At 41.3% G+C, this 15,046-nt stretch overlaps 1 protein-coding gene across 3 annotated transcripts; it reads left to right on the top strand.

Moving 5' to 3' along the window:
- The first annotated feature begins 748 nt into the window (after nucleotides 1-748).
- LOC120952854 (fibroblast growth factor receptor-like 1) lies at nucleotides 749-14,955 on the top strand. Of its 3 annotated transcripts, none has more exons than XM_040372396.2 (5): nucleotides 749-901; nucleotides 13,270-13,476; nucleotides 13,595-13,704; nucleotides 13,786-14,017; nucleotides 14,118-14,955. In XM_040372396.2, the coding sequence occupies exons 2-5, from the start codon at nucleotides 13,356-13,358 to the stop codon at nucleotides 14,780-14,782; spliced, it is 1,128 nt and encodes a 375-aa protein (XP_040228330.2). In that variant the 5' UTR covers nucleotides 749-901; nucleotides 13,270-13,355; the 3' UTR covers nucleotides 14,783-14,955. The 3 variants fall into 3 exon arrangements, with proteins under 3 accessions (XP_040228330.2, XP_040228329.2, XP_040228328.2); XM_040372395.2 differs by having other exon boundaries at nucleotides 749-1,604; XM_040372394.2 differs by having other exon boundaries at nucleotides 749-1,613.
- The last annotated feature ends 91 nt before the right edge of the window (nucleotides 14,956-15,046 follow it).

Here is a 15,046-nt window from a genome sequence, read left to right as displayed (position 1 = left end):
AACCTCTTGTTGGATGACTTATCCAAGCAGCAAATGCATTTTTCTATATTATTATTATTATTATACGTCGTCATACAACAAAACATTTCAATCTCACTCCCGTCCTTCACGCCTAACCGTTGGTAAAACATGATGAAACCCCATCGTCCTAGCCGTTGAAAATCTCGACAAGAATTTACGCGCTAAACTTAAAAAACGCATCCCACATCCCAACAAAACGCACATTGTGACCCCACTCCTCACCATACAACAACGGTCAAAAACCTTGAGTTTGAGTAGGAACACGCGCTCATACATGTGCCAACGGTTTGGTGATGTTAGTATGCGCGATCGCACATTGTTTACGTTTTCCACCCCGAAGATGACGCATTCCGTTCCCTTACAACGCTTTCTCTCATCGTGTGTACTGTGTGTGTATGTTTGTTCATATGTGTGTTCACCTTCTATCATTCTGCTATCACCTCCCCTCTCCTCTTCTTCCTCACCCTCTCCCAACCCCCCTCGTGATGGAGTGGGTTTATTATTTATCTCAACCAAACCAAACCACGCCAAACCACGCACGCTCCACTTGGTTGCTTTCCTCCGCGTCCACGTCGGTCGTTCAAACATCGAACACACTTTGCCTACAGGTGGGTGAGTTTACGCCTCACCACTACTAGCGGGATGGTTTAGTGTGCGGGCCCAGCACCCACGGTGACACGGGTGATTTCCAGTCAATAACAATAAAGTGCGCGATACGGTGTGTTTACACATTTTCCAGTCTAATTTTAACCGTCGATCCGTGCGGACGGCTCCGGACCACCGTCACAACAGCCCGAGTCTCCCTCTGTCTCTGTTTCTCTCTCTCTCTCTGTTTCTGTCTCTCGATCGGGGATCGGTTTATTGAACCTTTTGCAAAAGGGTGAGTCGATACTGCAATACCCATGGAGTGTGTAGTGTTATGTGAACGTTTACTTCCTTGACATCGCTAGTATCGCACCGAATTTATAGTGCAGCATTATGGTACTTTAAGTTTAGCAGTTTTAGTGTGGCAGTGGACGGGAATATTGGAATTGATGGTGTTCAATGAAGTGCAACTAGATTATAAAATGTCATAGTAAACAACTTATTTGATTGTGTTGGTTAAAAGTTATGATGTGCTTCGAACAACCACTGTGTAGTGCAAATTCGAAACAGCAGTTACCATACAAAATACAATCAAACTGCAGCAAAAAAGCAATTTCCTCAATTCTAATTCAGCAACCAAATGCACGTTTTTGTTGCAATGTGTAAGGTAGTTTGCTCAAACGCATTCGTCAAATGCCACCGATAACAGAAACAGCAACAGAAGCGACGCAAGATCGACAATCGTACGGAAGCCTTTTACAAGCGCTGGACAATGTAGACCGGAAACATAGTGCAACGAATTGCTCGGTGTAGCAATTAGTGCAAACGGAACGTATCTTCATTCGATCCTGCAACCGAGCAGCACCAAACACGGAACCGACCGAAAACGCTCTTATCTCAACGGACCTGGAGCACAGCCACAGCGAGAAGGTGAAACTCGCGAAACGTTCCTCCATCCTCAGTGCTTGCCGGCTCGATTGAGGTCTCGGTATCTTTCGGTAAGCGCGGTAAGTGTACGGAAGGGTGACCCTATCAGTACAAGCCGTGTTGATTTTTTGATACGAGCTAGTTTTTCAATTTTACTTATCAGCACTGGAGAGTGTCTGTGTGTGGGATGTGTGATTGTGTGTGAAAGGGCGGGCACGTTTACCAAAGCGAAATGTACAGCTTGTTCCGTAGATACACCAAGGGTACGTTTGTTTTCAAGCCCTTGCTGTAGTTGTCCAGCCCCCGTCGCGTTCAGCTAAGCTAGGCGCAATAAAATTTAATGAACCCCTGCAATAATCCCTCCTGTACGGAGCTTACAGCTTGTATGGAGGGCAAATAAAATCGAAATCGATTCAACGGTGCTCGAACGGTTGTAGAACGGTTACGATTGCGCGTTTTTATTTATTGCCCCGTAAGTCGATCGATATCCGGCTGAGAGGGGGTTGATATCGGGACGCCACATGGGGACAGTTTTTCTGTTTTGATTTGAAGATGGATTTGCAGTGTCTGAATTTCATAATTAATTATGAACCCATTGCAACTCATTTCCTCACCGAGAATAACATGTTTTTATGTTATTTCTAAAGAAGCTACTGGTGCATTGCACTATCACAGTCATCTACTAATTAACGCACCGACTCTTAAGCCAATCATCAGCTAATGTATAGGGGAAAGCGGGGCAAAATGGGCATGTGGGGCAAAATGGGCACCCTCTATTTAAGCATTATTTGATTACAAAGATACTTTCCAATGCTCAAAATGTATTCATTAAAGTGTTCTATGAACACCATGTAAGTTTCATAACCCTTACATAACAAATAACTAAGAAAAATGCAAAATAAGGTTTAGCAGCATATTGATGTAATTTTTGCCACTTCGAAAATAAGCTTAAACGAGTGTCACAGGGATGCGTTAAAGTTTTTCATGATATATTTTTAAAGATATGATATTTCTTTACAATTTGTCTGAAGAAAGCAAGGCGATTGAATGCGTTTTTTACTAATATAACAAAAAATACAAAAATGCTTCACGTGGGGCATAATGGGCAGTTACGCTTTGGGGCAAAATGAGCAGATGTTTTTGACATACGGCGCTTGGTGAGGCTATGGTGTTGTATTTGTTGCCTCAAAGATGATAACAGGCACAGCTTCAAAAGATTCGATTTTGTAGATTTAAACGTTTAGAAACTGTTTTAATTTTGATAACATAATTTTGGGAGAATTTTAAGGGCTTTTCTGACCAGCAAATCAAAAGATAGAACGAAAAATACATTTCACGAAACGTACGCAAAAGCATAGACCATTAACTAAGCTCAGTTGTTGTGGCCCATATTGTTCCAGTGTTTTGACGTTTCACTGAATTTTTGCCCCGCATTCCATTTTGCCCCGCTTTCCCCTACATCATAGGCTTGCTTGGTAATTTAGAAATAGCAATTTAAACCCAAATAATTCAAAACTGCAATATTAATGAGTTTTTGCAATAGAAGCATACCTTCCCTATTGAGATATAAAAAAAAAAAACAAAAATACTTTTTTTTCGTCTTGTGGTACTCATCTGTAAATGTACTGTAAATCTCATCCGAACCGTCCTCACGTAGCAGGAACTGTCTATCCGGCTACGCGATACTCAATAAGTCTCGAAAGCCTGTATAAGCCGGCTTGACCGCGTAGGTCGTTACACAAAATATGATTTTCTTCAAACTATTAAGTAAGTCGAAAAAAAATCATGCATAGTTTCTGTACAAGTCATGTCCTATTTGACCGTTGCTTTTCTTGGAAGAATGCTAAATCTTCGGTTCAACTAACAATTCACACAATAAATAAATAATTAAACAATATTTAAGATATATCCTATACATTTCACATTCACATCAATAACCATTGTTGCTTTAATACAATCTCCAATCCTGTCGTATCCCTTTCTATCAAGTGCTCTATTCAACGGCGGAATCAAACACCTCCTCCTTTTGTTCATAAGTCTCATATTAAAATGCCTTCTAAGAAAAACGTTGCCTCTCTGCAATGAAATCTACTAAAACAACACTTTCAGCAGCGACAGAAGGATTGTTTCAGTGCTCAGACGCTGTTTGAACAAAACTTTCAGCTTCCAATTGCATTCTGATTCAGTCGTTCACAGCAAAAGGCTGCACAGCGTTATGTAGAAATGATGGAGCGAAAAACGGAACGCCACTGAAGAAAATAATCTAACTGGAATGTCTGATCCGGATTGGCAAAAAGGATATCTTCTGTCGCTGACAACACTTAACCTTCCATTGTCTTGATCGTTACAACTGGCTCAGGCTTCCGAGGCCTGGTACTATTTCCGGCTAGCGAAGGCAATGCGAACAATAAATGCACATAATTAAATAAATTAAAGTTTGAGCAAAGGCATCACGCCGCACACACGCCGGTTGGTCGGACGGACGAAAGGAATTGGTTGGGATGATTGCGGGCGGAGTAGTGCTTTGCTAAGAAAAACTGTATCGTTGCCACATCCCTGCAGCAGCACAGCCAGACAGAGTCTGAGCCCAATGTACTGTGTCCTATGGTGCATAATGCATTTTTTGTTGCCAGAGGGCTTCATTCTTCTGCATCCGATCGGTATGCAACTTTCGATTCTTCAGTGGGAATGGAAAGCTAACCACTTTCTGCACGTTACAGCAACGACCGGGAGGGAAGTGAGAAAAATATTAGCAACTATTTAACTTCCTCCATTATGCAGCTGACATTTCTCGGCCGGGGCACTTGATGGGCACTTCACCCGCCTCACTGTACCACTTCGTTCGTTCGTTCGATCGTTCGTTCATTCAGTGCACACGGAAAGTTTCTTAATATCAATTATTAATTACTTCTTCTTCAGTCGATCCTACCGACTGTTGCTGAAATGCCGACTGTAATGCCAACGTTATTACAATGTGTAAAAACGTAGCACCACCATCCGGTATGTAAACGGTAAATAATGAAACGGAATGCGCATTGCCGGGTGACTTTTGGTTTGTTTGCAAAGTAAATTGCTCCATTTAGCGTTTCTTACAATCTAGCTTCGGGAAACAATCAGCTTGGCAGAATGGAAACTATTTTCCTTCTGACATTGAGATATTTTGCAGTAAGTTTTTAACGTTTTCAGTCAATTTGATGTGAAACGAGAGCTCTTGGGTAGAAATCGTTGTTGATAATTTTTTTAGAATGTGTGAAAGTTCAATTGTTGGTAAATTGAATGCGTTTGTTAAATATTCAATTGAACAAACAGTCAGTTCAGTGAAAGGAATTCAATACAATCAGCATGTAAGATCCTTATTTGAATTCAGCGGTGAATCTAACGGTAGGTGGACTAGGCGGTCGCCTGGGACCCCGCTTATGTAGGGGCCTTCGGTATCCTAAATACGTCATTGTTTGAGGTGCCAAACCAATTAAAATTCATGTTTCTTATCAAACTTAGCATGTGTAATACGTCAACAGTTCTGTGAATGATTTTAATTTAAGTTAACTATTTATGGGCCCTTTTCCCTTTTAAGATCGTAGGCTGAAATTTCAGTCTATCAGCTGTTTGCATTGTATAGCAGTTTTCGAGCAGCTATAAACATGGGTATAATATACAAGTGGGCCGGTCTGGTGGTACATTCGTCAACTTGTACGACTTAACAACATGCCCGTCATGGGTTCAAACCTCGAATGGAACATGCCTCCATACGTAGGACCTTGATCGACAGCGGTTGTTGTACCAAAGAAGAAGAAGATGTTATACAAGTGGGATTATCCCAAGGTGTATGTATTTAGAAGGTTGATCTCTATCGCTTCTGCTCCTGAATGAAGATTTTAAGAGTGATTTGTGTATTGGTCAAGTACCAGAAAGCCTGTTTGAGCAAAAGTATTGACCAGTTCTGTCAAAAATAATTATAAAGCCAAACTACTTGTATAAAATCGGTATTGAATTAAACACTTTTACCAAATCTTTGTTTTGTGGACGCCATCACGCCATTTTGCCACCTTAAATTGGGCCTGTCACGCCCCCTTGTGGAACTTGTGGACAGCCTAATTCTTTGAGTTGAACTGCATTAACAGGCTATAGAATGACCGGTTGACAGCCAACATCCTTGCGCACAACTCAGCTTCCATACAGTTGGTGAAGGTATCCCGAAAGTTTATTTGGGTTGCAATAAAATTGTACAACACCTAAGTGTAAAATGATGTACAAATTCATGATGTACAAATACATGTTCATGATGAACAAATACATATGTTGTCTATTTTAATCATATTTGTACAAACAAACAATAACGAATAATTGAGTGCTGTCACATCAAGTAACAATTATGAAAGTCTTTCACAAGTGATCTTTGTTCATTCAATTTTGATTCATATAAGGGGCTGTGCATTTTCTACTGCATGCGTTTATGCTTTCAAGAAAATCAAATCTTTTAATAAGTTATCAGTATCATCAAACATTGGTTACGGCTTGGACTGCTCCTTCAACGGAACCATTTGCCATTAACATTGGCCGTAATTCAAAGAACAACACAAAAATCAACAACCAAAATTAGGTTTGAGTTTTATTTTTAACCGCACATCAAAATACCATTTCCAGCTAAGACATTTAGAAGCTTATTCGTCTGCTAAAAATAAATCATTCAGCTTTATCATTCTAGTAGAATGCAGCAACACTTTGCCTCCCGTTGGCTATATAAGAGAAGCCATCTTCCACCAACACCGATTTGGAGATGTTGTCGGTAATCTGTTACTCTCGTTGCACCTCTTTCTCTCTCGCGACCTTTGTATCGCCACGAAAATGTTGCCACGGTAAACCACGTCACTACCTTCCTCGATAAGCAGCTTACGATGAAACCGGCTTCAGGAGAAGAAGCACTTTTAGTGTACGCCTAAGGCAGGAAAACACAGCAGCTCAAACCAAAACGCGGCAATCAGCGGTGTCCCTGCTGATGAGCTTTGAACCAGTGCGACAGATTAGAAATCCGTCTAATTTCCGCGCCCTTGCTCCACGCGTATGACCGATGAATGGCTGAGGGAATATTCAAATTTCGTGCCTCAAAGTGTTATCATTTGCGGGCATTTTTTTCTGGATTTGCTCTCTACTTTAAAAGATGCCTTGTCCCTGAGCCAAGAAACTTTTTCTCGCCAAGCCAATGTTTACTCAACCGTCCGACTTTGGTATTTCACTTTTTGGAGATGCCATTGAATCGGTTTGGTTAAATTAGCTAATTCGAATCTTCTCAAACTCACTGAACCACAACAAAGCGGAGAAGGTGAAGAGCAGCCACTCACCCTCACTAGCAACGGATTTTTGGACCAGAAAAGTTTGTTCCGATCATCGTCCTTTTTAGCCCTTTTCTCCCTAAACTTGGAATGGCAATGAATCAATGCAAATAATGCTCAACAGTGACCACAGTCCTTCTTCCACGAGACTGTTCGTTCCACGGTGCTGCTAAATGGTTCCTTCATAAACATTTCACAGCACCTAACCTTTAAGAAACTTCCACTATTCCAGTTCCATCAGCTCTTTTGATGCATTTCCGCAGCACTCAAGCTAGAGGCAAACGGGCATAACATAAAAAGAAAACAATCGCCCACAGAAAAAGAGACCCCCAACCTCGTGGGAAGGAAAAGTATTTACATGCTTACGTCGTGTATGGGGAGAAATTTCAGCTCCAGCTGCTTCCCGTCAATTGAAACGTCGAAGTTGCTGATTTATGGGTGTGCTTTGTGAGTCATACGATAACTCAAAGAAAGCAAAACTCTTGGTCCACAGTACCCCGATTCCCGGGCAGGAATGGTACAACATTGACCAAGAAGATGGCCACGGCAAAAGACGGGCATCTCTGAAAACAATATTCCACCCCGTTTCGAAAGAAATGTACGGTGTAAGTATATTTCTTGGATGAATAGTTTAGGTTGCAATAAATTTGCCCCCTATTTTGTCGTACCGTTTCGTTTCTTATCTATGGCAAAGATTCTTCGGGGTATGTTTTATGAAGCATTTGGTACAGCAGCTTTCACCCACCCTTTTGCTACCCTTTGCCTGTTCGACACATCATGTTCGTTTCAGTGTAAGATGGGTTAGATATATAGTTTGTTAAGTAAGAAGAGCAAAAAAGGCTGCCTTTCTCACGCTATACTCCACTTACGTAGAGCTTTAAGAGGATTTCGCCTAAGAAACTGGTTGATAAGTGCAGTATTTAATAGAATTCAAAGAAATAGAAGTCGGAGCTTTAACCAGAGGTGCATTCGCGTGACGACACATAGAAGGCAAAAGGAAAAATCAAAAACAATATTTAATAGAAGCAATGAGTTTGCTGCGTTCCCCAGTTAAATAAGTAGGAAACATAAAACGGTACATTAAATAGATAATTGACAAAATAAACAGTACCAAATGTATGTTTTTTGTTGATTCTTTCTGCAGTTTTATGTTTCAATTTACATGATATTGATCACTTAAGATTGAATGCTGTTGTTGTACATGAGCTACAAACACTGCAATAGGCTCATTCTTTCATCCCCGATTCGTATTCCCCGATTTACGCTATTAATGCGGTCCGGAGGCAATAGCGTATCTCGAAAATTAGCGCATGTCGATTCCGAGATTTTTAGTCAAATTATAACTAATTTTCGTACAATTTTGCTTGAAGTGGTAGGTTTTAGCCGCTAAATTAGTTATATGATCTGATTTTAACTGAAGATTACAATTTTATACCATTTGAAATAGTTTTTAAAATTCAACCAAAACGGTAATTTATGTTGCATTTGACATTCAATGTACAATTTGCTCAAAGAACTGTCAAATTTAAAACATAGCATATAGCGAAATCGAGTATATCAAGTATGGCGTATATCGAGAAATACCTGTATTTCTATTGACAGATGCTATGAAACTACTTGCTGGTCTCCGGGTTTAGCGAAACCCCAGGTACAATCGTCTATGGCGCCCTCTGCAGATATACATTGGAGCTATGTGGTCAAATGGATCGTGCTCCCATACCCCCAGAACTGATTATCCTGTTATATGTAATCAATAAGTCACGGAAGCTCTAAAGAAGAGATGAAGAAAAAGAGCGTTTTTTCCCTCTGATATGTTCAATTCCAGTCAGATTTGAGTCAAGTTTGTCAGATCAGATTTTGGTAACATAATTAAATTATATTCCCATAAATTCTAAACATTTATATAACATACTTTGAGCAGGCTAACAAAAGAGGGATAGAGAGAGAGAAAAAAAGCGAGAAAAAGATAGGGAGACAGAGAGAGAGCGCGATACTTTAACCGGAAATTAAATTTAACCCTTTGGGGATTTGTTTTAACATATCATTTGACATTGGATACATACAGCATAATATTTTCGCCTGTTTACAATTCATTTGACCAAATAATCATCTTAGTATATTCACTTTCACGCTACCTTTATTCGGTCTCCAACCTGTGATCCGTAAACAGACGTGGACCGCAAATGAATTGTTCTTTTTTTAAGAAAAACTTATTACATATTGTTGGATTTTGAGATAGGCAGAACACACCCGTAAGTTAGGCAATGAAATAACAACGCCCATGCATAGGCAACACGCATTACATGTATTTTCCCATTAGACAGAAATCCCATTTAAACCAGTTCAAACAGAATCCAGTTGTATGCATCTTATCAGGCTCCTGATAAGAACACCCCAGATATCACAAATAAATCGAGTTAGAATTCCAGTGTAATTAACTAGTTCTTCCTCCAAGTTTTTTGTGAGCATTGCTCTTCTTGCGAAATTCGATTCTCATTAAGAGTGGCAAGACCTCTTTGGTAAATTCCGTTGTTAGATAGGCGGAAGTTTGCATCGGGGTGCCAACCTTTTTCAAGGCTTTTGCTCGGGAGTACTGCTCCCCTTTCTTAATACAGTCCACGAGATGGAGTAGGCCGTAGAAACCTACACATATTACAATTTGAAATTTAACACATTTTATCAAACAGCCTAGAGAACTAAGTCTACAAAATATATTTCCTCAATACAAGTGGAAAGCTTGGACAATCTGAATAGAGAACGCATATTTTTAATACGAAAGACTTTACTTAAAGAAAGGTTCTGAAAGGAATAAAAAATATGCTTGGTAAGCCCTACCCAAGGCCCTGCTTAAACGTTCACTGCACCTGAACCTACCGCGTACGTTAAGACACGTCCATCACTAGCCACTCTAGTACTTTAAATTTATGCTCAACCAACCTCACCTACACAGTATTAGTAAAGTCGGAGAAGAAGCGACCTGGGATGAACGAAAAAACCAACCCAAGTACCAAGTACTGCAAGATAATGTGCAGGAAAGTAGTTCGCTTTCGCGTTTTATCATTTGTCTTGCTGGTGTCTTCATTCGCGCGCCTTCTTGCGCTAATGGTGCCTTAAGTTACGCTTTTCCGCGCGACTGACCTCGGTGCGTTTTGCAGTGAAGTGGGGAGGGGGGGGGGAGACACGGGCGCACAATCCCACTGCAAACGTGCGCGCGCGAAAAGCTTGCGAATCGCGTATAAATAATGATTTACCGAAGGACTTTCCTTCGCGGCTTCGGGAGAAGCAGAGGGCGGGTGTGATTGCCCGACCGAACGGCGGAGGTGCCGGCGGTAGCAAACAAGTGTTTGATTTATGGGCGAACGAGTCCAACTAGTTCAAGTGCAAGCAAAACAACCCCTTCTTGTTGCGCCATCATCTCGCGCACCGCGTTCCGTGCTACGAGAGATGTCTTTATGCTTCCTCGCTCTACCATTTCCGTGTCTCGCAATGTCCGGATGCAAAGAAGGATGCTGCGGCAAAACATAACTCGCCCCAAGAACACTTCTCCGCGCCATATCTTCCTTTTTTTTGTTTCCAGCTCTCCAGCCGGCCCAGGACGGTGCTGTGTGCTTTGGTTCACCTTGTCCATCTTGCAAAACCCTCCCACCAGTAACACTGCCAACCGGAAAATGTCGTTTCAAATGAATTTACTCGCATTATTTGAATGAGAAATAATGGTGCTTATAGAGACGGTTGGATTACTTACTGTAGCCCCCTTCTACCTGCGTTCCCTCTGGGACGACGGTACGGGAAGGCGTCTTAAGGAATGATTTCCTTGGAGTACCGACTTAGCCGGGGTTTTGGTCGTTCTCTTCTTCTCGACCAGCACTCGGTCTGCGGACGTCCTAGAGCTCGTTGGGGTAGGCCCCGTTTCAGGGCCCTCTTGTAATGTTTATATCTCTTCTGCTTTGTGATGATATTTCCACTATCGCTAATCATGATTTAAAAGAAGAAGAAAAAAAAACGATTTTATTACTCTTTATGCTTATTTAAAAGGTTATGCTAATCGTTATGATGTTGCTTAAACTAGTTACTGAAAATGGATAAGAATAATTTTTGAGTACTTGCAATTATGTTAACATTTTTATTTTTTAACATTAAAAATCCGATGCAATGCTGTATTTAAATTGAATTGATGTTAGCGCAAACATTCGTTAATACAAATTGCTACTTGACAAATACAAGCTGCGATAGTAAATCACATCTATGTTTGCATCAGCTCTAAGCGTGGCTAAGGACCTTTTAGTAGAAGGTATTCATCTTTGTGTCATTTTAATGATGTTAATGAAGCCAAATTAACACGACCCAGCACACCTAGACAATTAACGATCTTCTGCGTTCTGTCTTATGTTGACACTGGCAAAGACTATGAAGATTTTTTTTTGCTCTTTATCTTAATTATGAAACACGGATATTTGTAAAGAAAATTAAATGAATCAGATATGTGCTTGTGCATGTGCAATATCGTAACATTATGGGAAGCGTCGAGTACACATCCTAGCTAAAGCAGTTAAATCCCCAGCTTTATTACATTACAAAAAAGTAGATACAAAGCGGTGGCTTATAGGCAGCATTATTGTTATGCTGTGGGTGGTTTACACTATCCATTCACTCAGTTATTACTGCAGCAAATTAAACCAACTTCTGATGCAAAGATCATGCATCAGCCTGTGAATGATATAGCCGTGAATGCCTGGTTGAAAATCTAAAATTAATCCAAGTTTTTTTCGCTACAATCTCTGCAATGCTCTGAAAGCAGCAGCGTTCATTTTTCCGCATGCGAGATCAGAAACTATCCTTATAAAATGCAAAAAAGTCACATCCTGAGCTAAATGTGTGTTTAATCCTACGCATGAATAGATGGATAGGATCGAGAAAGAGCATATGATTTTTTATTTATGATAGGTTATTTTCAACAAGTCTCGAACTAGATTGAGTTTGACAGTTCTTTGTGATTTGTTGAAAATCATATGTAGCAACTTAAATTTCATTATGAAGCAAATAAACCATATGAAAGCTATTGAAAAACATCTTGGAGGTGATTTTCCACACGTCTCAAGCTGTATTGAGTTTGATAGTTCTATGTGATGTGTTGAAAATCAAGTATAAGAACTCAAATTTTATTCCTCGTCATTTGACAGTTAATACGTCATTTGACAGCTGTTGAAAAACATCTTGGAGGAGATGAATAATTATGTGCACATTCGAAATTGACTTGGAAAACTCTGTAAGCATATAACGAGTTATATTAAAAAAACGGGGTTTTCCAAGTCACTTTCGAATGTAAACAATGTTATTCAACGCCTGCAAGATGTTAATCCACATCAGTCTGTCATTTCATTTCCATCACAATAATTTTTAATTTCTCCAATATGATGTTAAGCTGGATTAAGTTTGACAGTTCTTTGGGATGTGTTAAAAATCATGTGTTGAAACTGAAATTTCATTTTGAAACCATTTGACAGCTTTTGAAAAACATCTTGAATGCGGTGAATAATTATGTGCAAATTCGAAAGTGACTCGAACCCCCCCCCCCCCCCCCCCTCTCTCTATGATAACTTCTTTTTTTACAAAAATATGGAACTGCAAATATGTATAATTGTAAAAAGTGAGCATTATATTATGCACTGTAGGTTGGTGATACATGTCTTGTGCCATTTCTACCTTTTAAATCGCAAATATTCTATTTTTTTTTACATGAATTGTATAACATGTATGGTATAGAGTATATAAGTACTAAATTTAATCAAAAATACCCATCTATCAAATTATGTGGGCTGTAAAACGTGATATTCGACATTCGCCGATGTTTGAGAGATACCTCTGAAACGCATAAAACGCGTAATTCGGTAACAGACTGTACATGCAGTAAACACGCCCAAAAATGTATGGAACCACCTGGCACTAGCTTCCCTGCATGAAGGTGTAAAATTGTTCAACACGCTAAACGGTACAGCGTTGAAACAAACAAAAACATCGCTGTCTGTTTACTTTCACCCACCAACGATGATGATTGAGTGATGGATGCTTTTTTACATATTCTGATTACACACCTAGCATTCACCCGGCATTGATGCTTGCGAAAAGAAAACCTTTGCCTCGAACGTACCAAGGTTGAATAGAATAGTGAAATGTAAAGAACGTTTCAAACCCAAGCAATCGCACGCAAAGTAAGGCTGATTGGGGAATGTAAAACTTGCTCACATCGCAACCGTACCCTGTGCTAACCAAGTCCGTGGTTGCTACGATTGCTCGCTGCTCGATCTTGGTTAATTATGTATGCTTTCTTTATCTATCCTTCTCTTTCTTTCTATCTCACACACAATTTCTCCCTCTCACATTCACATTCTTTCTTTGGGTGGTTTAGTAAGTCGCACCTCAGCTACTCAGCTACTTCCTCGTCCGCTGAAAGATGTACAACCTGCGAATGGAAACGTTTCATCGAGTGCGGTCATGAGTGGGATGCCCAAGTACGCCAAACTGCATCCTAGTGCAGTGTTTTTTGTGCTTCAACTGACCTGTATGCTGCCTTGTTCGCACGCCATTGAAAGCCGATCTTCGTCTGATACTGAAAGTAGGAAAATCAATAAATCAGTTTTTGTTTTCTCGTGCTGTTAACTCTAGCTTCCCTTTTTTCTTCCTCTCTCTCTCCTTGTTTTGGCTGCATTGCAACCCCCACTCCCCTACGGTAGTACCCAAATTGCAACAGTGTTCCACCGGGGCAGATACTCAGCTCAAGTGCGGCATCAAGGAGCAGCACGCGGACCACATGAACTCCTCCGACGTGCGGTGGTACTTTAAGGTACGTTATTTGCTCCTCTTTTTTCCCCCGCTGTCGACCGACGGTCGTGATAATCTATTTGATTTTCATTTCACCTGCCAGTCTTGTGGTGGCGGCTTTCAGCAAACGGCCTGCAGTAACCGGGCCCTGCTGGATGCACTCGACTGGCAGCCGCTCGATTGCGATAATAAACCGTGCCGAGTAACGCTGACGATACAGAACGCCTCAGAGACGGATGCCGGCCTGTACCGCTGCGCGATACACCCCTACCGGACGGACAATCGGACGCAGCTGGACATTCAGCTCGTCCGCACGTTCGAGCTCGTCGTGACAAGTAGGTTGACAGGCAAGGGGACGGGACCAAATTGACGCCTCGGCACGCGTCATGGAATCTGTTTCAAATAATGCAACCCGTGCCTCTTCTCCCTCCGCAGAATGGCCGCTGGATGAGTCCATACCGGCGCCGGAGCTGCTGGACAATCTGCCCGCTAACACGACGGCCCTGGCCGAGGCGCAAATTGTGCTGCAGTGTCGCGTGCACAGCAAGGTGCCGCCCACCATTAAGTGGTTCCGGCGTATCAACAAACGGCTCGGGGAGCACAACTTCAATCAGAACAAATCGATACGCTACTTGGAGAACTTCTACGAGCTGCTGCCGTCGGCGGGTGAGAAGCTCCTGTCGCACGATGTCTATCTGAGCAAACTGATCCTGTACAATGCGTCCGAGCGCGACATCGGGATATACGTGTGCGTTGGCATTAATTATGTCGGTGTCAGCATGGCCGATGCGTACGTCAATCTGCTGAATCCCAACGGCACACCGGTGGAGGAAGGGGCGGGCGGTGCATACGTGGAGCTTATGGTGCTGTTTCTAATACCGGTTGCATTGGCGCTCATTCCGCTGCTCGGCTGGATAGTGTTGAATTTGCTACGTGCCAAGCATCGGGCGGAGGAAAAATCGTTAGTGCAGTTGCACGATTCACTGGTGTATGAGCCGAATGTACACGGCGGCTCGGCAGTGCAGCGGATACAACAGGGAAGAAACGTCGTTAGACTAAAGAACACGGAACACTTTTATGAGAAGGTTGACATTGTGTAAGTAGTTATCAGTGCCCTCCGCATGTACATAGTTATTATAACTGTTCGTATAAATGTGTTAAACTAAGCAATACTAAGCAAATCATTGTTAATGGCCACAAGATAGATAAATCATTATTGGAGAAACAGATTAAATAAGTTATCATTAAAAAAAAGCAAATTCCTTATTACAAATGTTTTAAAAACTGGTAGTTCAAATACGTTATCAATGAAATCAGTAAAATAAACCGTTAAATCAAATATCTTGTCGACATCCGGAATGTAC

The sequence above is a fragment of the Anopheles coluzzii genome, chromosome 2, assembly GCF_943734685.1.
Source record: "Anopheles coluzzii chromosome 2, AcolN3, whole genome shotgun sequence".
In the NCBI taxonomy this organism is placed as follows: Eukaryota; Metazoa; Arthropoda; class Insecta; order Diptera; family Culicidae; genus Anopheles; species Anopheles coluzzii.
This window is presented reverse-complemented; position numbering and strand designations above follow the sequence as displayed.

Bases quoted from the DNA above. Each gene is read 5' to 3' on its own strand.
- LOC120952854 (XM_040372396.2), top strand. From the start codon at position 13,356: ATGAGTGGGATGCCCAAGTACGCCAAACTGCATCCTAGTGCAGTGTTT. The intron at 13,705-13,785 runs GTACGTTATTTG...TTCACCTGCCAG, and splicing joins ACGTGCGGTGGTACTTTAAG to TCTTGTGGTGGCGGCTTTCA. The intron at 14,018-14,117 runs GTAGGTTGACAG...CTCCCTCCGCAG, and splicing joins GTTCGAGCTCGTCGTGACAA to AATGGCCGCTGGATGAGTCC.